The sequence below is a fragment of the Pholis gunnellus genome (genome assembly GCF_910591455.1).
Source record: "Pholis gunnellus genome assembly, chromosome: 14".
NCBI lineage: Eukaryota > Metazoa > Chordata > Actinopteri > Perciformes > Pholidae > Pholis > Pholis gunnellus.
Genome location: NC_136541.1, coordinates 16,951,069 through 16,978,865, shown reverse-complemented (window position 1 = coordinate 16,978,865; position 27,797 = coordinate 16,951,069). Strand labels below are relative to the sequence as shown.

General features: G+C 42.4%; 3 protein-coding genes across 5 annotated transcripts in view; 2 read left to right on the top strand and 1 right to left on the bottom strand.

The window, feature by feature from the left end:
- LOC306705949 (laminin subunit alpha-3-like) overlaps window positions 1-9,500 on the bottom strand; it is a 52,720-nt gene extending 43,220 nt beyond the window's left edge. The window contains exons 1-2 of one of the 2 annotated variants that reach the window (XM_079172843.1): window positions 9,097-9,500; window positions 8,424-8,576 (exon numbers count right to left, since the gene is read on the bottom strand). In XM_079172843.1, the coding sequence (XP_079028969.1) occupies window positions 8,424-8,576; window positions 9,097-9,369 (426 nt within the window). In that variant the 5' untranslated portion in view covers window positions 9,370-9,500. The remainder of the gene's footprint in view (window positions 1-8,423; window positions 8,577-9,096) is intronic. The other variant, XM_079172844.1, reaches the window with a different exon arrangement.
- Window positions 9,501-10,687: 1,187 nt separating this feature from the next.
- Window positions 10,688-19,352, top strand: vps4b (vacuolar protein sorting 4 homolog B). 2 transcript variants are annotated; one of them, XM_079172850.1, is made up of 13 exons: window positions 10,688-10,826; window positions 11,911-12,022; window positions 12,264-12,364; window positions 14,385-14,496; window positions 14,866-15,016; window positions 15,157-15,215; window positions 15,394-15,513; window positions 15,646-15,802; window positions 15,911-16,059; window positions 17,064-17,145; window positions 17,228-17,447; window positions 17,535-17,675; window positions 17,776-19,352. In XM_079172850.1, exons 1-13 carry the CDS (start codon window positions 10,806-10,808, stop codon window positions 17,875-17,877), a joined length of 1,527 nt encoding a protein of 508 aa, XP_079028976.1. In that variant the 5' UTR covers window positions 10,688-10,805; the 3' UTR covers window positions 17,878-19,352. The 2 variants fall into 2 exon arrangements, with proteins under 2 accessions (XP_079028976.1, XP_079028977.1); XM_079172851.1 differs by lacking the exons at window positions 10,688-10,826; window positions 11,911-12,022; window positions 12,264-12,364 and adding an exon at window positions 13,149-13,488.
- A 308-nt stretch (window positions 19,353-19,660) lies between these two features.
- Window positions 19,661-27,062, top strand: kdsr (3-ketodihydrosphingosine reductase). The gene is made up of 10 exons (XM_079173730.1): window positions 19,661-20,056; window positions 20,797-20,886; window positions 21,184-21,240; window positions 21,396-21,461; window positions 21,559-21,654; window positions 22,529-22,720; window positions 22,969-23,052; window positions 23,144-23,227; window positions 23,346-23,447; window positions 23,558-27,062. The coding sequence occupies exons 1-10, from the start codon at window positions 19,868-19,870 to the stop codon at window positions 23,675-23,677; spliced, it is 1,080 nt and encodes a 359-aa protein (XP_079029856.1). The 5' UTR covers window positions 19,661-19,867; the 3' UTR covers window positions 23,678-27,062.
- Window positions 27,063-27,797: the final 735 nt, after the last annotated feature.

Here is a 27,797-nt window from a genome sequence, read left to right as displayed (position 1 = left end):
GACCACCACACCCCTGTCTTGTTTTCATGAGGCTGGAACACAGTGTATCTCAGTTCTGGCGTAGATCCCAAAGCAACATTTGACATGTTTCAAAAACGGGGGGTGCCGTAGGCATATTTGGTAAACCTACGGTACCTTCCCTCGGGATTGAAGTGATGGATGAAAACTGTGCGTAGAATATTGTGTGCTATTGAAATAAAAGACATTTCTATAGGCTGTCTTCTCTTTGAGAGGGACGATGAAGGCAGGCCCACACTCGTCTACCATCCCTCAACGCCTTGATAGAAAAAAAAAAAAAAAGCGGGCATTTGAAACATTCAGGCTGCTGTCTCTCCTTGCATGAGGCAGCGAGCTATGCTAACACTCATTTCAAAGCAAAGTAAAGAGTCATGGACTGTGTCAAGATGGATCCACAATTCTCTTGATGGATTTCTCAACCCCAACCCTGAAGCTTATCAGCCCGGAGTTCAAGTAGCTCTTGGGTTGATGGATCGTGAGAGGGTTCAGAGGTCAGCTAGGGAACTGTTTGGCTTTTTTCTCTGAAAACTCAACAATCCTTAATAACAGACAGCAAAATGATTAGGTAGCAAAGAGCACACACAGCAACCTTTCTGAATGCCCTGTAATCCCTGTAGTCATTGAGCAAAACCATGACAATCTTCAAGTAAATAAAATAGCTGAGAATGCCTCTTTCTGACCTCAGCTTTGAGTGAGGTGTGTTTTGAAATCAATCAGAAAACAGTTCCACCCACATGCAACAGGATGTGCAAAAAAGGGTTCGGGCGCACGGAACGTAAACAAGAAGTGGGCTGTCATCTAGCTAAAAACAGAAGCAAAGCGTTTCCAGAGAAGCAGCGTTTTTATCAATGTTCTGCTGAGGAACAGGAGGAAGTTTAGTTCACACGGGCTGTGATGACATCAAGGCAGGGCCGGGGAAAGGGAGGCAGGGGAGTGAGATGGGGGGAGGGTAAAGAGGGTTGGGGGTGGCCAGAGACGTGCTGGCTGGCATGCCGACCCATCTCAGATTCCAAACATAGCGTCACATTCCCCTTCCATCCTAATGCCCATGAAGCAGAGCATGCCACTGCTTTCAGGGACCTGTCATGGACAGCAATGCACAGCAGTGCAAATCATCTCCACGACTTGTCATGAGTATACATAAAGATTGTACAAGATGTTCTACAAGGCCCCTCATCAGTTCCAGTTCGGCTGCAGTTAGATTACAAAATGTGTGTTGTTGGGGGATTTGTGGCGTTAGCTACTGGCACATTTGAACGTCATTCAACCAACGATTTGCAGCACTTTTTACATAGTACTTTTTTTTACACGTTTTACATAGTGGACTGGTGAATAGAGCTGGGTATCACTAGAAATACTGGTGCCAATATGATGACTATGAATCAGCCAAAAGTATTTCATGCCAAACTTCTGTACGTAATGGACCTTTCAGTCTGTCCTATAAAACATATCAATCAATATATATATATTATATATGTATCAATTGTGATATTGTTCAGTGTTGTGTACACTGTACATTCCTAGTTACTTGATTTCATCTGAAAACACCAAAATAGGCAATCCAAACGCTTCCTCTTATTTAATCTCACTCCTATGAACACTGTGTAAAGTCTGTGATCTGGAGACTAACGCAAACCTCCTGCATCCAACTTTACTTAAAGCAACAGTTCAACCAGAAACCATGACTCGGTTACTTAAGATAATCCACAGACCTTAAATAGGTATTTTGTATTTTGGGGGGGGAACTGTCCAACACTGACTTGATGTCAGTAACTGAGTTATTGTGAGAAGTACTCTTCGGAAACAATCCCAGCGAGAAACAGACAGCGTGTCCTGGCACGGCGTTGCTTAATTTCAGGCCCGTCTCTCCAACTGCTTCCTGCCAGTCTAAACACACACTCTTGAAATATGTCCAGCACCTACGTATTGTTTGCCGGGAGCATGAAATATCGTGATGGCATGCTGAGCGCTGCAGTGCAGGACTCCAGTGGCGTAGAAAGACATGAAACAGATTGACAAGCTTGTGGCAAAAACACTTGGAATAACACTTGAGCAGAGCCATCCTCTGCCCCTCCCAGGTATCTGCAGCCTCAGGCTTTAGACAAGAGTGTCATGCCAGGAGACTCTTAGTGTACGAGGCTGTGGGTAGGTGTCAAAAAGCTCAGGAGTTGAGCTGTGCCAGGTAAGGACTGTTTGACACCAACCCTCTCTGCCCCCCCCCCCCCATCTCAAATTCTTGACCTTGACCTCCTATAATAGCGTCACATATACAAAGTATAAAGTATCCAGACCTCCTCTAACCTTCTAATTCACAGCAGGGCAACACAGCCAACAAAGTCCCCCATGACCAAACGCTATTGTATCAACAGCATATTAACATTTTCCCTTTCTTGTTGCAAAGTGTAAATGAATTTTGACAAAACAGACACAGTCACACTCCTAAATCTGTTGACCCCTGACATTTCACGCCCACTGTGTGTTTGCGTGTGTGTTATCATTTCTGGATTATTGACCCGTGACAGTTCATGCCTAGTTGGTGTGTGTGTGTGTGTGACAGCTCAAGGGTGATAAATGTGCACCCTTAAGTGTGAGCTGCAGCGGCACTGCGTCACTTCATACATGCCTGCGTTTCAGGTAGTAGAGCTGTGGAGGAGTGTTTCATACTCACTGGCAAACCGAAGATTTAAAAAAAGAAGAAAAAACAACCCTGATTGCGTGACCCTTTGCCACTTTCTACTGCTGCCGTGCCTGCCACGTAGATCTCTTCACTTATAATCTCTTTGTGTTGATCAAATAAAGTGTACTGTAAAAATGGACGGCGTAGGAATTTCTCACAGCCCTCTCAATCAGAAACTATAGTGCCTGCAATAATTACTATTTGTTTATTTCATAATCCATGTATTTGATATTCTAACTTGAGATGCTCTGATAGCATTTTTTCCATCCTGATACTGATTCCAATACTTGAACTTCTGCGTCAAAGTGCGTCAAAAAATAAAATATATATTATTAATATAATTCTGTATACTACTGATGTGATATATTTGCTATCATTGTTGTATGGCCTGGCTCAGGTTAAACTCTTTGTAAAACATGAACATGAATGGACAAGTAAGCCATCTTTCTTATTTCTCGTCTCTGTTGAGAGTTGCATGTGCCTCGTATCAACCGGGCAGTGTGTACGGAATCGGATAGTGAGTGACATGAGTGTGTAGCGTGAATGAGCTAATAAAATGATGTAATATTGGTTCGGCTTATATACTTGTTGATACTCGATCCAGTATTTTAGGCTGCATCGTAGGGTGTTCCCAAACTGGTATCAGTATTGGAACATCTCTAATTCTAATATTATTCTCTTGCTTTAATAGCAGGTGATGTATGCTACCATGTGTAGTTGAGATGTATAGACATAGTACATCACATCTAAACCTTATATCTAATCTTATCTGATTATAAGCAGGAGATGTAAGATAGTAATCTAACATCAATAAGTAGATTTTCAGCAAGGATAGTCAAGAAGCAGATACTGAATATCCTGACCCCAAAATTCCACCCAAAGGGCACCACCGAGCCACGGGGACTAAATCTACAGTGAGATCAGAATCCTGACAGGTTGAAGCCATCTGAGCGAGCTCCTGAGAGTCCGATGTGAGATCAGAGGAATGCAATTCATAGGAGAGGAGGCATCACCTTCTGTTAAAAGTGGATCAGCCCTGCCAGACAGAGCATACTGCAGCCCAGTGGGGTGGAGCAGTTGGCCTCCACTTTGTAACAATGCAATGTACAACTGTTTGTCTGTGTGCAACAGGTGGGCGGTGGAAGGGGAGAGGGGTAGGCTGGTGTGTTTTTCTCTGTCTCCATGACAGAATTAGTTGTGTTCAGGTTTTTCAGGGACTGATAAGCCAGCGGGAAATTTAGTTTTTTCCATTTTTTGTTTGCAACACTCACTCTCTATTTGCTACAATTGGTTCAAGAGAAAAGAGAAAACATTGAAATGTAAGCATAAAATATAAGTTTTCAGCATTGAAATGTTTCAGTACAGTATGTGTGGGAAACTATTGCAATATTGTACCGATGCAGTATACTCCCTTCCACCGCTCGCATAACTAAGAGCCCTATCATGGGGGTCCAGGAAACCTCCTGCTCTCTAACACATCCCATTGCATCAATGCCTGCGTCAGTAAACCTGTTACCACTGATTAGCTTTTCCACATATGAATTGATGACAAAGCCTTACAGAGATGAATAAATGCCCCGTTAACCCCCACAAGCTTTTCCACATCTGAGCTCCAGATTTAGGTTGAACTGCAGTCCAACCGTCACCCGTGAGGCCAGACTGCTAACCGCTAACTAGCACGAGGTGGCTGTTAGCGGAGTAGTAAATAGCTGCTGGGTTGGCCTGGCGCCTCAGGCAGCCCGGCTAAAGACAGGCACTTACATCACCTCCATCGTCACTACAGCGATAGGGGCATGTCGAACAGCCAATTTTGTCTCTGGGGTCGGACTAAGCCGGCTGCACTGTATGAGCAAATCTTTATCACCGAGCATATACAACAAAACAAGCTCGATTTTCAACAGCAAGGGAATCTATTCTTTGTCTCAGGTCTCATATTCAAAACACATGACTCAATTAGGATTATAGCCTCAACATATTTGCTAACCACCTGTTGCAGGAGTCGGAGGGATGCAGCAATACGCAAGTGCACACGCAAGAATCATACATGGTTGTGTCTGAATGTCTACTCATTCAGAGAGCAGAATACGAGGGAAAGTGGAATGTTTTCAGTCTGAGACTTGAGTGTTTGTGTGTTTTTTTCTCACCATCAAATTACACCACGTCTCCATTTATCGGGTGGAAAGAGAGGGCTAGGTCACTTTCAGGGAGGCTTGAAAAGAACCCAACTTTTGTGAGTGTCTGAGAGCACAGAAAGGATGTCACACAATACCGCCTCGAAGGATTCTGACACAAAAGGGGGCGACGGCTGCAAATAAAACATTCAAACCCAACTTCAGTGGGAGGTGGACTGCTGAGAGGGGGGATTAGGTTCCAGGGGAATGTCTCTAAAATTGAGTTCTTGGAAGCTTTGCCTCTTGACGATTGCAGAACTATAAGCAGTGACGAGGCCATTGCATTAACATGAATCAGATCAGGTCAATTTTCTTGCACGTACTCACGTCCCCTACAAAATGAAGAGCATGTATGTCCAAAATCCTAGTCGCAGAGCAAATAATGTATAAATCAAGATCGACAACAAGCAATCAATCAGTACAGTAAACACAACACACTACCACATCGTCAACACAACAAACACCTGTCGCCTGCAGAAATAATCCACAGCCTTCACCTTCATATGAAAATGCCAGTTAAATCCCTTGAACATCAATCCAGCAACTAATCAGAACTTCAGTGTTTGACACCGACCAATCAAAAGCAGCTCAGTCTCATCAGATGGGAGACGGGCAGCAAGCAGTAAGCCCTGGTATGTTTGCCTCACATGGTCTACTCTGGGCTCACTCAGGCAGATAAGCACATGTGGTCAGGGCTCCTAAAATACATTCCCCAGAAAAAAGGAGTGACTGGCCGTCTGATATGTGGTGTATATGTTTACCAGAACAATGGCCTGCCTACTGTCGCTGTAAATAGTTTAACAGGGGGCAAAAGTTCCTGGAAGAGTAGCCAGTATTTTGGTGGACACAGAATACATCTATAATTGGATGGACAAGAAATGTTTTACTGGTTCTTGACCTGTGGCGAAACAAAATGAGAGATAAACCCGTTCAGGGCAAGCTGTTATAGTCAAAACCAATTAAGATATGATCTTCTTACCTCAAATGCACTCATCTTGGACCAATTCCTCTAGTAAACAAGCCATTTATGCCAAACAACCATATTTTTCTCTACAGAAGCCAAACTGAAGATTATTGAGGTAATTTCCTGACTCAAGGTAGGATTTGTCATGGGTCACGGACTCACGGGTCACAAGCCAAGGAGTCACAAACACAGGGAGCAGTTAACCATAGACATAGAGCTTATAGGGCTTATCAAGAGGAGATTTAGAGGGTGATCATTTAACTAGAAGCACTCAGCCTTTGGGCAGGTTATTGAAAGTCGCACCAAGATTTGAAGATAAGTAGCTTGAATGATAACAACACTAAGTCTACAGCCGTGCTAGCTGCTCTGTAAGTCAGTACTAAGGCAGCGGTAAAGGCTAACATCATCATGCTAACATGTTCATGATAACAATCCAAACGTGCTGAAGGTTAGCAGACACAGTTTACCATGTTCATCCTCTCAGTTTAGCGTGTTAGCATGTTAATATTTGCCATTTGCCCGAAACGCAAAGTGGTAGCAGTTGGGAATGTCAAGTATTTGACAAATTTAACTTTTGATCTGATGATGGAGCAAGATGAAAAGTCAGGGAAACAACAAAGTTATAATTAATCCTGAGGGGGACATGAACATCTGCCTAAAACTCAAAAATGTCAACCTCATGGTGGTGCTAGAAGTAAAGTCAGGGGATCACCAGAGTCGGAAGAATTCATCCTCTGGGGACAATGAATGTCTGTCTGTACACATTTCAAGGCAATTCATCTGACAGACTTCACTTCTAGTCAGATTAGATTAGCTTTAACTTTGCAGACCTTGCTTCAAACAATCCTCTATACAGTAAAACCGGAAACAGCTCTGTCAAAAAGGCCTCTCTCTTTGAACCTCACCATTTTAACATAAACATCAACTGTTATCTAATACATCTGATAAGAGCCGTATAGAAAGCAGCAGAACAGCCACCTGCGTTGGTGTTGAAAGAGACCACAGAACCCATTCAGCTGGGTCTAGCCCACATAGTTCATTGAAAACATAATTTACCCTGTGGCTAGGGGGGGGGGGGGGGATGACAAAGCTAACAAAGCTTCAAACGACATGAGAGCTCTAATACATGAGATTACATGTGTTGTGAAATAAAATACTTAATTAAACTCAGGAAGATGCCTGAAGAAAAAAAATCTCCTTTCAAATATAAAACCATTTTCAGATACTAGCAGTCTTAATAATGGAGTGATATTCCTGTCATCATCTGTGGTTCTTTTCTCTCCATTCAGAGTGCCTGAATGCTGGGTTTGTTGATTTGATACAAAAGAGGTTGCGAAGCTGCAAACTGATACATTTCTTATTAGTCAATCACAAATCTGTCCCCCACATGGCATGCCACGCTTTTTTCTCACCTAGTCAGTTTTTTTCTGCACCATTCACAGAGGATTTGAGTGCTAAAACAACCGTACGGCATACAATGATGGCAGGTGAGCACTGTTGGTGGTAGCATCAGATGCCATGGAGAGAAAAATGTGCGTGACAGGTGTGTGTGTGTGTGTGTGTGTATGTGTGTGTGTGTGTGGTTGAGGTGTTGAAGTGAGGGAGGGCAGGTTGTTGTGAGGTTGGTAGTCACCATCAGAGATCTAGCCGCGCTTTTTTTAGCACGCAATAATACAATAATGCTACTTCCCCGGCTCCCAAATAAACTGAGCATTACCACGTATTAGGCAGACATCCCTACAGGCCCTACGTGTGTCCATCCTCTTGTAAGTGTGGACTATCTTTAGCCGTGTAGGATCTTTGCTCAGCTCAGTCGGCCTAAAAATAGAGATACAAAAGCCAACACCCATTGTCTGACACAGCGCCCACTGGGAGCCAAAGATGCGACACGTGTGAAGAGGAGCTCTTTTGTTTGCTCTCTTTTTTAAATCTACTATGGGCCTCCTTACAAAGAGGTCCAGGCCTCCACCTGCACTCTTCGGGTCTGATTTCACATCCTTCTGATACCCAATCCAGAAAACGAAATTCCTCTCTTTCCTCCCACTAGATAATTGAGCGTGAGGTGCAATGTTTATACGGTGAGCCAAACTCCTTCCAGAGACCCGGGTCATGATGGAAGCGTATAAGCCGGCCACAGGGGCCCTGAATCTGATTCCTGGCAAGCATCCAACTGCGGGACATTATTCACATGATCACTGGCGGCTGAGGTGATGAAGCTTAAACTAAAAACATAATTGTGTAACTCCTGTTGAAATACTTTTTTAATGGGACACCATGAGTCAAACATCTGTCTCCCCAGCATATACAAAACAAACAGCAGCAAAAGCAGCAGCAAAACACAGCACTGAAGAAGAACATGGTGCAAAAATATTGCCATTGCACACCAATCACGGTGCTCTGCCAGCGCCCACAATTGGCATCACTCATCTCACAGCAGCAGAGCAATAAATAAAGCAGAAAACGTTCCTTCCCCTCCCTCTTTAAAACATCCAGGTGCTGTATTTTACTGTCGCCACACAGCGATCATCATTCACACTGCAGGCTGCAGCAGGTAAACAGTGGCTCACAGCAGAGTAAAGTATGATAATCTCACCTGCCCAAGGTCCAGGGTAACATTCACCTCGTTGTAGCCCATTCCCCTGGAGAGAGGCGGGCTCTGCCACCACCGCTCTGTCCCATCGATGGCGTTGGTCACCGGGTGGGCTTTGTTGGGGTCGACGGAGTTGCAGTAGTCACAGAACTGACCCTAAATGGTGTCAAATTGTTGGTATTCAGAGACATGCACACCCAAATAATTGCAGAAAAAAAACCCACATGCATGATATATAGGCTACTGGAGGCAGGAACTGGCAAATAACTAACCTAATGCAAATATGAAAAATATTGCAACCACAGGCAAAGCGTGCGTTTAGACATGTCCATGCCAAACTGTTGTAATGCAGGGCCCTTCAGAGGAACTCCTGAGGGGACTAGACCACTTTTGTATAAGTGTATTTCCTTGAGCAAACTCAACTACAATGGTGTAAAACTATTTCTGGCAGCTGTACAACTTGGCTATGTCGGACAGAATAGTCAGAGCTTTAACAACGGCACAAACATTTGGAATGAACTATATTCAAAAGTTCAGATATATTTTACACCCTAATGTTCACTGTGTGTATCCAGCCACACTTTCATTTCCCATTGCAGTGTCTGCATGTTGTTGTTATTCTCCTTTTGCGCGCCGACCGAAAGCTTTACTGAGATCGCATCCAGCTTTTTCCTACCTGTATATTGTGAGTAGGAGGTCCGTTGTTCGGTCCACCGACGAGCTTACAGTATAATTCATATCTCGGTGTCCCAGCCTCATCCTGGCCGCAGGTTCCCGTGGCAGAGATACTGGACACATCAGCGAGGTTGAAGTACGGGGGATTCAAACCAAAACCACTTAAGGCATTAGAAGTCCCTTGTCCATCTGCGTCCCTGAAAAGCGTGACTGAAAAGGTAAAAAGTACAGCGAGGAGATGAGCTCCTTTCATCCCTCTCGCCATGTTCCACATAAGAGATCCCTGTAGATGCCTGAGAGCGACCCGCAGCGCGCAGGTATTGTCATCTATAGATCTCCATGAAATGCGCCCAAAAGGGGCTGCGCGAGGAATACGCGCGAGGCTCTTTCTGTAGGGACTACGCGTCCGCTAATGACACCGCTTTAAGTTTGGTCTTCTGCTCTTGAAGGTGCGCCCTCTTTCCGCCGCATGTTTCCACGCTAACGACGCCAGCTCCCCAGTCTTCCTCACCAAAATGTGCGCCACACTGGAGCTATCAGGTGTCAGGCTGTCGATGGTCCGAGCTCGAGGCTAATCTACTGAGTGGGGCCAAAGGTCTCCTATCGCAGTAGACACTGCGTTTCCCCGCTGCGCCTCTTTCGTTTTTTACATGGAAAATCTCTCTGAACTACAAGTTTGAAACACATACATGGGGCTCAGGCGTAGTTTATGTGCAGATATTTGTAGACAACTTATTTCTAACCTTATAAGTTTACAATCGTCGTTCAAGGAATCGCTTGGATGTTGCTGCGTGCCATTTGAAATAGACACTGCATTATAATCACGGTCAGAAATAATCTGCAAATTCAAAGGCAATTGGAACTGACTGCCAGCTACAAAAACAATAAATGTTAGAATTTGATTATAAAATGAAAATTTCCAGCTATATGACAAATATGGAGGATTGTTAAGAAGGCTTCCATAGACATAGAGTACAATCTATATTTTAATGTATTCGTAATATCGTATTTGTTATAATTTTATAACTTTTTTAAAGTTTGAATAAAAAAGTATAGTATCACCTCTTAAATGAGGATCAGATGAGCTCCAAACCTGGGAAGTAGCCCACCAGTGGGTTTGCAGGGTCTTCACGTCGTGGATATTCAACAGTGATCTCGGGGCGACCTCCAGTGGACAAAACGGTCATCACATGAGAATCATCAGTGAAGTGGATTTGAGTATCACGCACACGCAAACTCCTGAAGTATCCGGTTTTGCACGTCACTTGGCCTTTAGAAAGAAGAGCTGCTATATTGTGTTACAGCTAAAACGACTCTTTTCTGTCTTATTGTGTGCATGGTGTTGGTGTTGGTTATTTCTACAGTCCCCAAAATGATTCTCAGTGAAATAAGTGTACATGTTTCTGAATCAGCTGTTTCTATTTGGGTCATTAATAAAAAAAAGATACAGGTCCAGCAACTTGTGTTGTGTTTGCAACTTGCACGACAACAAAAAGCCTCGTGACTCACTGGCAGGACGGTTCCTTCCAGCATCGTTGCCATTCCTCTGGACCGGGCAGGCTGCTTTGCTCGGTCGCATGTGTCATTGTTGGGGGAGTGATCAGCAAACAGGAACTTGTTGCGCGGTGACATACGGCTGGGTAAACGAAACCAGACGTGAGGGGCACCACGGGTTGAATCAGCTGTGTTTTGATTCCCAGGAGTCTCCTCATGGAGCCGACAACTCTACAGGTAGGATGAATACATTATTTAAAGACTGGAAGCTTCAGCGATGGAGTGGAGTGTAACAAAGTGAAGTGTATAGGTACGAACACCGAGTCTATTCCCGGTATGTGATCTAACGGGTTTCACTTCGACTAACCCTTCATGTGGACTCAGTCCCATCGTGTGATTAATTCAAAGTTTCACGCAGTTGTTCGTTTGAATGCAGGAGCGTTTTGTGTCAAAGAGCGGACTGAACTCCATCATGGACCAAAAATAGTGATTCACGTCAAGTCCACAGATTTTATTAAAGGCAGTGTGCGAGATTAGTCACAGTGAGTAAGCACAACGCTATCTGTGATCTGATTGTTTTTTAGATATCTGATATGCAGTGTGGTTCTCTTCTGCTGGTCAAAAATAGCAGGTATTCTCGGCGGGATTCACATAGATCCTCTTCTATTATATATAAATAATTTCCACTTGGAGTCATAAGGTTTTTCTTACTTTGTTTTACCACAATAAATCCCCATAAAACGTTGTACACAACGTTTCTGCAGCAATATAGATGCTAAAAGTATTTGATCACAGCAAATATTATCGGTGGCAAAGTTGAACTAACTATACAATTGATCACATATTTCTTAAGTTACTCTAATATTTGGGAGAGACCTTTTTCACAGGAGAGATTTTGACATTTCAAAGCACAAAAAGCACAAGCTTCACTAATGACACCACAAACAACTTCATTTAACTTTGGTTAATCAGTTCCAGGGCCCTGGTATTGTGTCAAAACACCTGTGAACAATGTATATTACACAATACTTTACTGAAATGACTGGAATACCAAATGTGGAATACTCAATCAGTCAATTTATCATTTCAGCACTATAGCTCCAGAGCATTTTTAGAAATGATTATGATTTGTTTCTAATATAATAATAACATATATAATATGGTACTAACTGACATTGGCATAACAACAACACTGTAGGCTACTGTATTACTTTTGTTTTGGCTGAAGCAAATAAATGCAGTTTATAGGACGCCAATATGTGTCATGAAGTGATTTGAGTAGAAGCATAAGATAGTATCTGAAATATTCCTGCTCTTTCAGAAAGCTATTGCCGTAGCACAGAAGGCCTCAGATGAAGACCAGGCTGGGAACTATGAGGAGGCCATCCAGTCCTACAAACATGCTGTCAAGTACTTTCTGCACATTGTAAAACGTGCGTCACTACGGCAGGAAACTAAATGCATCCCATGTCACATAATGAGACATTTCAGGTCAACTTAACAGTCTGTACTAGAGTGTGCATCACCTTAATTGCTTGAAATTACTCAGCTATTAATGTTTTTTGTTTGTGTGTGTTTGTGCCAATTTGAAGTTGTGTCATCCTTATAACTTGTTACGATAAATGTAGATAACATTACAGAATGCTATTAAATAAATGTGCTACTCCCCATCAGGTGAACCCCAGGGTAAAGATGGCAACCAGAAGATCCGAGATAAATGTAAACTGTACCTGGATCGAGTGGAAGAATTACAGGAGTACCTAGAGTATAAAAAGGTTGTTACCAAAATTAAATACAACATATTAGTTTTACAAATATAGATATTTAAAAGGATAAAATCAGACCAATGTCTCAAGTTCACAACAGTATGGATGTGCTGCAGTATGAGTGGACTTTTTAAAGTGCCTCGTAAATAATGAATAATGAATTAGTGGTGGAGGAAGTATTCAGAGCTTTTACTTCAGTAAAATTAGCAATATCATAAAAATACGCTACAAGAAAAAGTAAAGTATTTAGACTCAAGTAAAAAAAAGCATTAGCATCTAAATATATTTAAAGTACCAAAAGTTAAAGTACTCATTATGCAGAATGGCCCATTTCAGAATCATATATGTCATATTACTGGATTGTAATTATGAATGCATTAATATGTTCATCACTTTAATGCTGCTGAAGATTGAGCTACTTTGTATTACTACATATACTGCTGGGTAGCTTAATTAATCTATAATAATACATCATAATGTATTAGTTGATTTCTACTTTGCATTTATAATCTAAATATGCAAAGTAACTAGGAACTAAAGCTGTGAAAAAATATATACTGAAGTAACAAGTACAACATTAGCTTCCAAAATGTAGTGGAAATTAAGTAACTCAAAATTGTTCTTACATATCGTGCTTGAGTAAATGTACTTAGGTGCTTTCCACCACTGTTATTCCTGTCAGAACAACAGCGTTGATAGTTCATTCATAATCTGATAGTGTTTGAATTTGTTAAACCCATAGACTGTACATAAAGGTAAGGGGCCTATGGGTTAACCACGAACCAAAGATACCACATAACACACGCCACATGACAAGCAAAAGGAAAACAAAAAAACGTTTTAGTTTCAGGCAGTAGGCTGAGGCTACGAGGCTACGCGTTGACGTCATCACATTCTGTGCACGCGAGTATCGAGTTTTCAATGCGGAAGTTTTCTCCTCGATCTGACTCCAGGGCGATCTCAAGAAACGAAAACAACCTTCATAAAATACTCGATTGTCGATTTAACAGACTACTTGCATGGTTACTTTCCAAAGCAGAGTTTTTAAAAGTCGTTTCCTCACGGCGGTGTTACATTCGTTTCGATTATTGGACAAGTGATCAGCCATTATGGCTACCAACAATAATTTACAGGTAAGTTGAGAACCAACGCCAGGGCTAGCTAAAACGCTAAATAAGCTAACAAAGTTGTTCATGTATTGGACTAAACTAAAACAAGTATCCTAGTTCATGACATCCGAAACGTCTGACCTTGTTATGCTGGGTGGTGTTTGGTTTAAATGCTTCCGACAGTGTAATACAGTGTGACGTTTGTAACATTAGCTGCTAACTAGCATGGTTAGCTAACGTGCATCAACTTGTGAACAACAAAGACCACCGGAAGGTGACATTGTGGCCCATACGTGTTATGAAAGCTGAAGTTTATCTTGGTTAAAGCAACGTTTATATGCGGTTGTGGTGATTGCCGTATAACATTGTGAGCCTGTATTGTAGAAAACAACACCTAGCTAATGGGATTACCGTTGCTAGCTAACGTTAGCTAAATGGTTTTATTTGGCCTCTGAAAAGACATCCACTACTAATGGAGAGCAAAACTCGTATGGTTATATTCTGTACAGGTTGTGTTACAAGTACACATTGTGTTCAAGTTACATAGTTGCATGCATATTATAAAAGGAAGTGAAAGAGTGCATTCAAATTCCGGTTCAGGCACTCGTACATCGGTGTGCGTAGTGTCCCCCACACAGAACAGGTGTTAGCTTCAATCTGATCTTCACCTTTAACTAGTACATTACGGTAAGTATACTGTAACGTTATAGAGCAAGGTTGCCTGCTACTGCCTTTTAAATACATTTTCCGCTTACATTTGTCAATTTTTGGATGTTTGTTTTGGTTGGTTGATGTTGTCCTGGCACTTTGACAATTCAAAGACAGTCATTAACCTCCCACAGCTGTCTGTTTCCTTAATCAACAATAGAACCTACACATGCTAATATAACTAACATTGTTCTGTGTCTGTTTTATTTTAGAAAGCCATCGATCTTGCCAGCAAGGCGGCTCAGGAGGATAAAGCTCAGAAATACGAGGAGGCTCTGCGTCTTTACCAGGCTGCTGTTCAGTACTTCCTCCATGTGGTGAAATGTAAGGCATAAAAACAGCACATTGGCATACGTGTACGGTGACCACACAGTCTGATAATCACCTCTGTTTGCCACAACAGGAATCACAATTCAATAATATTCCTTTAAAACATACCTTTAAAGTGGCATCATATCTCTCAAAATGACATACAAGCTGTTTTGTACACGTTCACAGCAGTGAAGATGGCAAGAACAATGAGAAAACAATTTCTTTAAATGGTTAGATGTGATCGCTTGTTTGTAGCTTCATATGCCAATCGAAGTACACTTAAGGTGACATTTGGAGAGGAGGGTGATGTTTCTTTTAAGGATAAAAATACTCAAACCTGAAGTCATTTTTGTGTACCTTTTTTGTTGTTGTTCCTGACAGATGAAGCTCAGAGTGACAAAGCTAAACACAGCATCCGGGCAAAATGTGCTGAATACTTGGACAGAGCAGAGAAGTTGAAGGAGTATCTAAAGAAGAAAGAAAACGCTCCTCCCGCTAAGCCTGTCAAAGAGTCACAGTCTGATGACAAAGGGTGTGTTTATGGGTGGAGCCGGTCTGATGCCATTCCGTCCTGGATGGAAAATCAGTGCAAATTATTATGTACTAGATATGTTGACAAAATTACATATTAATTATATACTTTTTCATAATTACATGTGTTCGTGTTTCCAGGAATGAAAGCGATGAAGGTGACGATCCAGAGAAAAAGAAGTTCCAAAATCAACTTTCAGGTTTGTGATATTCCCTTTGAGGCCTATTGGGCCTTCTGCAGGCTTTATATAACCTTTAATCAGAACTGAATTGTCCTAATATTTGTGTATTTTTTCGTGGGAGATTGTTAAATGCAGTCTGTCATAATTCAGGTATTACTTAGACCCCTCACAAATGTAACGTTGTTTTTTTTTACAGGTGCAATTGTTATGGAGAAACCAAACATCAAATGGAGTGATGTTGCTGGTTTAGAGGGCGCGAAGGAGGCACTGAAAGAAGCAGTTATTCTTCCTATCAAATTCCCCCACCTTTTCACAGGTATGACATCTCGTATAAGAGGAAGGCTTCCTTATTGCTTTGCTCTTGAGTGACAGTAGACAGTCAAGAGGGCAGTCGATTGTTTTTGTCGACACTAATGTGGCCTAAATTACCGTTTTGCTTGACTGACAGGAAAGAGAACTCCATGGAGAGGGATCTTGCTCTTTGGACCTCCTGGCACAGGAAAGTCCTATCTGGCTAAAGCTGTTGCCACAGAGGCGGGCAACTCCACCTTCTTCTCCATCTCTTCGTCTGACCTTGTCTCCAAATGGCTGGGAGAGAGTGAAAAGTAAGTCCTGTTAACGGTAATCCACAAAAGCACGAGTTGAGCATTAAAATATACAGCAGCCAGCAGCCTGTTGCTATTTCATTTCTTAAACTTTCTTAAACCTTCTAGGCTGGTGAAGAATCTCTTTACCCTGGCGAGGGAGCACAGGCCCTCTATCATCTTCATTGATGAGATAGACTCCCTGTGTGGCTCAAGAAGTGAGAACGAGAGTGAGGCCGCTCGCCGTATTAAGACAGAGTTCCTGGTTCAGATGCAGGGTAAGTCTGACGAGCCAAAACAGTTGTTTTTAATGACTGAATGCTGTGATTAATTAAGTTCAATGCAATCCCTCAGTACTGCGTGTTAAATGCCAATTTAGGGTTAAATAGTTTCTGAGGCAATGAGTAAACAACCTTTGGGATCTGAAATAGCAGTTTATGCACTAAGTGAAGAATTTCTTTTAGTGTTTGTTTTTTTTCCCTCAGTTTATAAGTCCAATGGCAAAACCTTTAGAGTAATATCTTTTCGTTTTTTCATAGGATTTGTTCCAGAGAGTCCAGAGTGTTCTCAGACTCTTTAAATCTCCCCGTCACTTATTTCCAAATGTGAACTATTTAAATGTTAAATGACTGCTGCAACTTTCCAGCATGCTCATTCTGGTCACACCTCAGATGTCACAGCAGGTATGCTCTCTTGACAGGTGAGAGGGGGAAACACCTGCTGTGACGTCACAGATTGAGGTGTGGCAGGAAGCGCATATTTTTTTTACGAGATGATAATCCACTGACCGCAACATTCATAGACTCACTTTTTGTAAGTGCATACTCTGTTTTGCAATAACGGGGCTTGCCCCAGGAACTTGCTGAGCAAAGGTGGTGAGCCATCCGGATCCTGACACATCTCATGAACAATTTAGTGTGCAGACGAAGACCTAAAATGCTCTTTTCCCTAGATTAAGATTCAAATTAAATAGTTAATATCGTATTTGTTTTTATGATGTGTGTGGAGGTGGTTTTTGGATTCAGGTGAGGTGGCACCCATCTGCAATGAAACACTGGGAAAGCCCTGATGAGTAGATTTGAAATGGTCTCAATTTGATTAATAATTTTGTAACTTTTTACAAAACATTTTTGTAACAGCTGCCCAGTAATGTAACGTGTGGTCACAGATCTTTAGAAAGCTGGACGGACCATCACGTCTCAGTGAAAGTAGAGAGTATCATTGTTTAGATGAGATAAGTAGTTAAAGTGTGTACACTTACCCTGACTGTTTTCTTTTGCAGGTGTGGGGAATAACAATGAGGGAGTGCTGGTACTGGGTGCAACGAACATCCCATGGACCCTAGACTCAGCCATCAGAAGAAGGTAATTGTTGTCACTTTGTGAAAGTTGTTAGGAACCGTGTTCTCGTTCGCCTTTGCTGACTGTACGCCACTGACACTCTCAGATTTGAGAAGAGGATCTACATCCCGCTGCCCGAAGAGCACGCCCGCGCCTTCATGTTCAAGCTCCATCTCGGCCCGACGCCCAACTGTCTCACCGACTCCGACTTTGTCACTCTGGGCAAGAAGACGGATGGATACTCGGGAGCAGATATCAGTGTCATTGTCAGAGACGCTCTCATGCAGCCCGTTCGAAAGGTCCAGTCAGCCACCCACTTCAAACGGGTACGTCTGTTAAGATGTCTGTCTCCGTTTCATGATGGAGTTTAACATTTTGCAGTTGACTAATTCTCGACTTGTGATTTAAATAAGGTACGAGGTGAATCAAGAATTGAAGCCAACGTTATCGTAGATGACCTCTTGACTCCTTGCTCACCTGGCGACCCCAACGCGATTGAAATGTCATGGATGGACGTACCTGGGGAGAAGCTAATGGAACCTATAGTGTCCATGGTAAGGATGTAAAAAAAAAAAAAAAAAATACTAGATGGTAATATAATTGCATATTTGAGTCCTCCCTTTAATATGATTTGATATCTGTTCGTCTTTTCAGTCTGACATGATGAGGTCTCAGGCCAACACAAAGCCAACAGTCAATGAACAAGATCTGGACAAACTGAAAAAATTCACAGAGGACTTTGGACAGGAAGGCTAGGTGGGAGGATTGAGCCAAGCCAAACCAAAGCAAAGGACTTGTGATTATCTCTCTTTACTGTCCTTGTCCCATTTTTCTCTCTCTCTCTCTCTCTGTCTCTCTGTCTCATCATAACCATACACCAGACTTCGTGGTTTATCATAAGTGGACAAGATTACTGCAGTGTTTTGACAACCACGCAAAGGGTGGAAGGACATTGTTTTATTTGATATTAACCATTGTCCAAAGAACATTAAAGACTTCCCATCTGCAGCTGACCTGATGAAATACTCAATACCACCTAAAGAACTTAGAAGGTTGGTTGACTAAGCACTAAAAACTGAAGGTATTGATGAGCAGAAAGCCCAAGCAACTTAGGGAAACTAACAGCAGCCATACACAACAATTATTGCAAATAAGGCTATTGAAATCAGGATAATTTATTTTAAGCTGGGACTAGCTCTTGTGTCCTTATCTTCCGGTCAGAATACCTCTCACTAGACTAATGACTGCCCCTCATGTATTCTTCTATTAAGAAGGTAGAAAAAAAACAAGCATTTTATCGTGTGAACTGTAGTTTGTGGATTGTATAAATCTTGGGCTGGGGGAGTGAAGCGGGACATGAGTTCATTGGATTTGTTGTGGTGAAATATGTCATTGTTGTCTCAGGATGGTTCGTGGATGTTTAAGAGTTTTGAGACCGAGATACTCAGGATGAGAGCTGCATTAGACCCTGTGGAAATGTTGGATTGTTTATCCAGTTTCCTAACAACAAAGGACGTTTGTATTTGTTTACTCTTGCCATTGGAATTAAACACGGCTACTAGGGTGGAGCCCCAATGGTGCCGGACCAGCATTACTTTATAATTTTTCAAGGACTCAATAACTTTAATTTGCTTTGTCACTCAGCTCAGAGGTTTATTTTCACAACCTACTGTACATACGTTTCATTACTATTCACAGGCTTTGCTGGTTATCCTTAATATAAACTGCAAAAAACTTAAGCCTTATGTTAACATAAAGTCACGTAACTTTTGATAAAACAAGACTGAGTTGGACACTGATGGCTCAGGTTGAGAGACCCTCTTCTTGTATAGTTAACAATATAGGAATGCATCTCCAAGCATGAACTATATAGCCATGCGCGGCAGTGTGCACCATGTGCCTTCTAGAAAAGCTGCAAATTTATTTTTTATTGGTTTATTTCTAAATTGGTCATGCTGCGTATATATCCAGTGCTTTGTCACTACACGTGAGAAATGTATAATACTTGCAAATTTCATGTAAACTCTTAGAGATTGTATACAACTGTTATCTTTTGCTCCTAAGGTGTGCAAACTATCTCTCTTGAGTTTTGATGGGGAACATCTCTTATTTTACTGTAAATGTCTATACATATAGCCACCTCTTGAACCCTTTCTTTGTGAAGAGGGCCCTCATGCATACGATTTTTTGTGTTTGTTTCAATAATGTAAATAAAAGTTATAGCGAAGTCCAGAAAAGCTGTTTACGTTTTTGTAAGAAATGTACGATTTATTTGTAACGTTAGGTTAATTAATTAAGGTTTAAAATAGATTTTATTTCACTGTCATCAGTCAACATAACCGGTGACTGGGTGTAAAACCACACGGATACGACGAATGAGGAAGCGGAACATTGCATTGTGGGAGTTGTTGTTAATGCACACTCAAGCAGCGTTTAGGTTCCTCATGAACTGCTCGCTAGAAGACTACAAGTACCAGGTACGAACGTTAAGTGTTCTTTTACGGTGCACAGTTCGATTTGTTTTGGTTTGTACAGACTGAGCTTTGTCAGTGGGGGGCCCATGTCCACCGCGGGACTTTAACCTGGTCGTTGCACATTTTTGACTCATTGGCCAAACCCCGGAACAACTCCTCCCCCGACGTCTGTCCTTCGCCACCCCCCTCTCAGGCTGTCGTATCTCCGTTATTGGACCCCAGACGCTGGCCTGCTAGTTAGCAAACAAGCTAACGATTGCCAAATTTCACCCATGTCCTCTGAAGAAGGGCTGAGCTCAACGATCACGGATTGGCTTTTCATCAATTCCTGGTGGCTTCTTCTGCCATTTGCCATGCTTCTCGTGGTCGCTGCCTTCATTGTTGCCTTTGTGTTGCTGCTGTACATGATATCGCCTCTTATTAGTCCCAAACCTCTGAAACTGAACGGGGCCCACGTCGTGGTAAGTGCATCAGAGTGCTACCTACTCATGGGAACGGTAGCTAACAGCCTGCAACGTTATAGCTAAAGTTAGCATTATGTACTATTCAAAGTACGTCATGTACGTCCACTAGCACCAACGTTACAACGAATAACCAGACAAAACTTTTAGACTGATACATTTATTTTGTGAGTGGAGAATTTATAACGACAGTGAACTGTCAGTTACGCAGAGTGACACGCCCACACAGCTTAACGGTTAGCGTTCTATAACGTTAACGTTACAATTGTGCTAGTTAGAGCTAACCTCTGAATGTTGCCAGTTAAAAGATGCGCCCAGATAAAACATGACCTATTTAGCGCTTTATATCCAATCTTCATGAAGGTTGTAATGTCCAGTTTTGTTGAAACTGAGATTCTAATTCAACTTAGTTGCTGGTCAACTTTATGGTTACGTAGCATAGGGTTGACTAGCACCACAAACTGACCATGAAGTTGAATCAACACCATGATAACTCCCAGGCCTGTTGTATTAGGCTACATTAATTTTAGCTAGTTATGTGTTAGATATATCTAATAAACTGCACAACAGAGTGTAGCTTGTTTCCTTTCATTATGCAGATGACTTGCACATCGTTATACATCTTTATTCAAATTTCATTATGGAAGCATATTTCCGTTTCCAGTTGACCTATGAGTTGCAGATCAGCTACCCCATATTTGGCATTTGATTAATGATCATCTTACCCTTTGGGTTTGCAGGTGACTGGAGGCTCAAGTGGGATTGGGAAATGCATTGCAATTGAGTGCTACAGGCAAGGAGCCTTCATCACTTTGGTGGCGCGGGATGAGGTCAGCACAAACCACATTCAACCAATCGGCCCTCTGTGTCTTCTAGTCATTGCCTGTTTGTTGTCATAGCCAAAGCGTTTGATGTCAAACACAGTAAAATATATTCTAAAGGTTAATTTGCTCCATGTAAGGTGAAGGATGTGCGCCACTTATATTCCACATTTACTTTATTTGATGTTAAACAATTCACCTGCATGTGACTGTTCACGTTCTGAGGATTTGACATGTTGTCATTTAGGGAAGTTTTATGAACCTTATGTTGTTATAACTGATTCAAACATGCATGTTTTCCCTTAGGCTAAGTTACTTCAAGCGAAGAAAGAGTTGGAGAAATTTGCCATCAATGACAAACAGGTATGAGTTCAGCATTTATTTCAATGAACGATTCAGATATTGTTTTAAAGCACCTTACTTACTAGTTATGACTGTATATGTTTTCATATTGTGCATAACAGCTGATGCCGTTTTGCATGACATTGCATATGATCATGTACAATTTCCTTACCCAGGTGGTGCTCTGCATATCCGTGGATGTTTCCAGTGAATATAGCCAGGTGGAAAGTGTGATAAAGCAGGTGAAGTTACCCTCTTAACTCCAGTGGAACATCTTGAATACCTTAAATAATTCAGTGTTGACGTACTGAAGTGGCTTTTTTTTTTCCTGTGGTGCAGGCTCAAGAGAAGCTGGGGCCTGTCGATATGTTAGTGAACTGTGCCGGGATGTCCATTTCTGCAAAGTTTGAGGAAATAGAAGTGGACCGTTTTAAAGTAGGTACCTGGGAGTATATGGTCTTATTTATGTAAGAATCCAATTAGCTACTGTGAACAGTACTAAAAAAACGTTTTAATAAAACCGATTCAACGTTTACCAGATGGGTAAGTTGGAGGTTTGATTGCTTTCTGGTTCTGGAGGATATTTTGTTACTGTCAGACATTTTAAGGTAATACTTAATGCAAATTTACCTTCTGCTAAGCCACGCCCCCCACTGCTGCTCTGTCAAGCTGTCAGAGCTATAGAGCCCGCAGTCACTAACTGCACTCCCTGAATAAATATGATCCAATCTTTGGAAAAGAGATTTCAGAGAGAAGTAGACGGAAGGATTTGCAATATGCGTTGTAGGACGTCAAACTGATTCAGCAGCAAAAACAGGTTAAAAAGATAAATATAGAAGCTAAAGCCTACAGCTCACAGTGTAAAAGTGAACCATCACATCACCTGGCCAGACAGAAGACAATGAAATTAAGGAACAACGCTGTTCCTGTAAAGCCGCGTAGGTCTTTCCTCACTGTTACAATCGTGAGAAAAACAAAAGCTGCATGTGTCGGCATTCAGTTAACCAGCTCACGTTAAAGTGCTAACGCTAGTTAATGATGTGCTAATGTTAGCGGTAACGAGTATCACTGTTACACAACGTTAAACCATGACTAGCTCGAAATGTCTACGGAGCACAGCCGAATAGTTATAGGAGCTGGGCAATGCTACGTTATGATTGGCCACTCTGCTTTCGAGGGGCGGGACTTAGCGAAGGATCAATTGCAATGAGTATATTAAGAGAAATCGTGCAACACCATTGAGGTTTTGGAATAAATGTGTGGCGAGATATTGCCACGTGTGTGTGAACTTTGACCTCGTTGCCAACAGAAACTGATGGAAGTGAACTACCTGGGCAGCGTTTACCCGACACGAGCCGTCATCACCACCATGAAGGAGCGAAGAATGGGCCGCATCATGTTTGTGTCCTCCCAGGCGGGCCAGATCGGCTTGTTTGGATACACCGCCTACTCCCCGTCCAAGTTTGCCCTGCGCGGCTTAGCAGAGTCGCTGCAGATGGAGGTGAGCTTTTTGGACTGTTGCGCTTGAATAAGCCCTTATGAACAGATTTCTACTACACGCTAAGCAAACGCGCTGCATCGCAAATCAACTTCACTGTGCATCTCGTTAAAATCATTTAGCTAATTATATTCTTCTGCTGCTGAGGGATGATGAGTTGCCGGTGTGAATTTTCATGGAAAATGTTGATTGTTGTTTGTTAAAATGGCAGGACGTAACAACTAGTGAGCGTTGCTGTTCTTGTTCTCCAGATGAAGCCATACAATATCTATGTGACGGTGGCCTACCCTCCTGACACTGACACTCCGGGATTGGCTGAGGAAAACAAGAGAAAGGTAAACATCTCTTGAACACAATCAACCGTACGATGAGATACCTTCACTTCCAACTCCCCCCCTACATAAAGCCTTTTCCTCCTCCTTATAGCCCCTAGAGACCAAATTAATCTCTGAAACATCTGGAGTTTGTCAACCAGACCAAGTGGCCAAAATCATTGTCCGGGATGCAGTGGTAAGAAATTCACTTCACCGGCCGCTGACCCACCATGTTTCTTGTCCTGTTTTTAACATTAGGTGGATGGATAATCTGTTGTTAATCTACCTGCCTGTCATTTCCTCGTCTCTTGCAGCAGGGGAACTTCAACAGCTCTGTGGGACCCGATGGTTACATGCTCTCAGCCCTCACCTGTGGCATGTCACCCGTTACCTCCATCACAGAGGGCCTCCAGCAGGTAAAGCCATGTAACACGATATTGTCACATTAACCAAAGCGGCGCTGCTCCGGGATGCTGTAAATATTGCACAATTTTCAAAATTGTAATCTCTTCTCACCTCTGTACAGATTGTTACCATGGGATTGTTTCGGACCATCGCCCTCTTCTACCTGGGGAGTTTTGACAGCATTGTGCGCCGCTGCATGATTCAGAGGGAACAGTCGAAAGCAGCTGATAAGAGGGAGTAACGGCAGCCGTACCTTCGTCACAGCCCAATGCCCCCCCCCTCCTCCTCCTCCTCCACCACCACCACACCCCTCCCATCCCACCCCCTCCTCCAGCTGTACAAGTGCACGACTATAGGTGGGGGGAGAACAGGCCGAGCTTTTGGTACATTTCTGATATCAACAGGTGGGATGAAAGGAAGTGGCAGATGTTTACCCTTTGCTTGTCCAGTGACATAACTCCTCCATAGACTTGAGTCATTTCCATTTTTCAATCCTCTCGGAGCATTCCAGTGACTTTTCAGTTTCACGTGTCCACCAGCTTCTTCTTGTGGAAGCGGCTTTATATTAGGAGAACGGGGGCAGACCAAACATCCCGCGGCCTGGTTTTAAAGTAGGCAGGCTTTGTGAACCACTGACTAGATGTCAGGCCTCCACTTGCACAGTGCTGTTTTTGTTTGTTTTTTTGCACAGAGAGCAAAAGCAACAGATACTAGAGACTGTCTGACCGGTTGTGCCAATTATGGCTTAAAGTTGCTTCCCACCAGGGGCTATAGTGAAAAACCAGAATAGTAACTCTCAGCTTTTGTCGTTTTTCTTTCACGTATCACAAAACTAGGTCCACCTAGTAGGGATTTCAGTGTTCACGAAATATGACCCTTCCTCTCTACCTTTTCATACCACAAGTCTTTGCTGGCAAAGCAGCTCTACCTTTCTGAATGAATAACCTCTCTGTTTGAAACCAGTTGTGACCCACAGTGTTTTGTTTATGTTGTGGGATGTTTTGTTTGTTGTGCTCTGTGTGAACCAAGCCTAGATGTGACACAGCAGTACTCTGCAGTTTTTTTAAATTTAATTTTACTATTGCAAATACATCATTTCCAGGAAATAGTAATATTCAAACTAGGGCTGTGAAATGATTAAAAATTTGAATCAAATTAATCACAGGTTTCTGTGGATTAATCATGATTAATCACATATTACCGATTTTTGTCATTATTGTGCGTCTTTGCGGTGCTTTGATGCTCGAGTCCCCCGTTGCCACTCGCAAAACTTCCCCTCGTCCTCAACAATATTAATCGGTCTACAGCTTTTTGCAATCCATTTGGCAACTGTGCTAGTCAACTTGTCACAGGCAGACTTAGTGAGGGAACTACGTTGTTCAGTGAGGGTGGTTTGGCGCATTCCACTTAAACTCCCCTCACCGACCAACGCATGCGTCGCGTTGAGATGGTACTTTAGGCTGGTAGTGCTACGGTGAAACGATAACGTCTTCCCGTTTACGTTTACGCCCCTTTTCCTAGAGGCGGGAATTGCCCCCTCTCTACGGCAACGCTGATGGGACATATCTTCAACACCAGAAACGACAAACATGAGACAGTCTGTTACATTAGTTTGTTTGGATAGCAGCTAACGTCTGACTGCATTAGAGATGTTTTGATTGAGACCTGTATGCTTTTGCTTCGATTATTGTTGTGTCACCTTCGTGATCTTAATGTTTTGGATATATCCTTCCACTGCATATTGCAGTCCCTTTTGCCTTGATCCGGAGAATATCGCGGAGATATTACTCCAAACAGTATCACTGACACTGACAGATATAGCGCTGGTCCCCGTCCTCGCCATGCTTTTGGGTTGACAGTCCTGGGAGTTTTGTCGACGTAGCAACAGTAACTAAGGGGGCGAACGGTCAATTGTGGGATATTGGAAGCTCATTCTGCGCAAACGTTAAATACGTTAAAAAAAAAATAACGAATTAATCCTGTAATTTAATCATAACGTGTTAACGCGTTATTTTTCACAGCTCTAATTCAAACATTTTAGACGCAGTACGGGGGGGGGAAATATTTGTGTGTGTGTGTGCTTTGTGTGTTTTTGTTCTGTGACTGAGCCTTGAGAGAAAAGCCATTTGATTTTATCGTCTCGGGATTAAACTCACCAAATCGTTTTCTCTGCATCCCATCTTACTGAGAACGGAAAGCAGGTACTCTGGGTTGAAGCCATGAAATCAAAAGATGAAGAGACAAAAAAAAAAAAAAATGACCAGCACAAGTAAATACATTTTTCACCTGTTCAATACACTTCATCAAATATGTGAGAAGAAGCGTATTCTTTTTACATGCAGTTTTCTGTTAGTGCACATATTCAGCGACCCCCCCAGCCAGTCAGGATCATAGTGGGATCCATCATTTGTTCGGGCCGTGTGAGTCGGGTCAGGGCAAGACTTGCTGGTTCGAGTCATGTCCCTGCAGGTCTAGTGAGGGCGCTAGAGATTTGCTTTACATAAAGGCCGACTCGGTAGAGAGACTTGCCTCTCTGACCTGCTGTCACCGTGTCATGCACAGTTGGGACTCTGCAGCTCCCTAAATGACAATTCTCTATTCCCACCTTGATAAAAAACCTTGCGATAGCCACACGTGTTACCATACGTTTCGCGTACCGAGGGAGGAAAAAAAGTACAGCGTCGACTCTCGCAAGTCTTCCTCCGGTCCACCACAAACGGGGGAGAATGTACTTTTAATACAAAGCATACAAATCAGAACATTATTTTTAGAATACACCAATATTTCAATGCCAAAATGTGTTAAGACCATTTCTGTTGATGCATTGCATTTCTGTGAGATTTATTTTGATGTTGCTGCTCTGTTGATGTTAGTTAGTTGAAGCTGTGGAGCAGTGTGGGGACCCATTCTAAGCCTTAAGACGTGACTACTGATGAAGCTAAAGGAATGGTCCTGTCCACGGAACATTGTGACTTCACCCCACGTGTGGTTTACCAGTTCATTTCATTCTTAATCTTTAATACTTTTTCGGTGTAAAATGCCAACTGTTTTTGTGTGTTTTTGTCAATTCCCGGTCTTTGTATGACAAAAAGAAGCCTTACAGAAACCCCGAGTCATGAAAGTGAGAATGGATGACTCATGTGTGATGATGTTCTCATTTGAAATTGGTTAACGGCATACTGTCCTGCACTCAAGAGATTTTCATTCTTGTACATTTATTGCTTTCAAAAAAGTTGTCTTTTACCTTGAAGTAGCAACACATAGTTGATAGAACATGTAGCCCATATAAAAGCATTGTTTTGACCTTTAAGCTATGCAAATGAAGCCTTTGCTTACGATACGTCGGAACATAGTCCAGATTTACGTTCTGTAACCGTCCCGCTAGTTCCCCTTATTTAATGGTGTCATCATCGGATACTTAATGCGAGTATTGAACATGGAAGTCATAATGCACTCTTTGGTTTCATTCTTCTTTTCTTGCTTTTTACTTGTTTTCTGCCAAAAAAAAAACGTAACACCTTCACCTTGTGTGCCATTGAAAGAAAATGTGAGAAGTGGAACGTTTCTTTGTCTTATTTTCTTACATGATAAGAAAAATAAATAAATACTTGTGAAGAAAAAAAAAATGTATGTCCTAGTCATCATTTAGTTGTTAGTGTTGATGGACGTCTGTGACCTAAGATGTAATGTTGTCTCATCTTCAATCGCTCTCGAGCTTTGGCACAGCCTCCTGGTATAGTCGGGATTAGTGAGGGTTTTTGGTCAAGTCTAATTAAGTTGGATGTTGGGGTTGGCGAGGGCTGTGGGTTTAAGTATTCTCTTTGAGGAGGTGACATGTTAAGGAAACTTTCCAGAGCAGATCTGCTCTCCGGTTTACAGAACAAAGGATGCTTCGCTTGTCCCACCAGAGAATAAGAAGACATGCTGGACTGATGGAGGAGGCTAGACAGGGAATCAAAGGAGCACAGGGAAACTGTATACATTTTGTACAGCAGGCTCGGATCTCCATCCACAAGGGGGTGGCTGGACCACATCAAAGCAGCCCCTCAGCAGAATAACGTGGTGCTGTAAACCTCATGAATTAACCAGCATCCTCTAAGAGCTTTCCTTGCACGTGTTTTTTGGCAAGCAACTAAACCAAGGCTGTCTCTGTTCATATTTTTTTTTTCTGGGTTAAGTTGTGTGTGTGTGTGTGGGTTTCAGTTTCGTTTTTTCACGGTTCTAACACGAAACCATGGAGAACCGGGCCTGCTCATTCTTTTTAGTGCAGTTCTTCGTGCGCACTTGGAAGTCTCCGAGCGCAGCCAAAGGAATGACTTTGCGTAGCTGACGTCAGGAATACCTCACCAGCAGCACTGTGC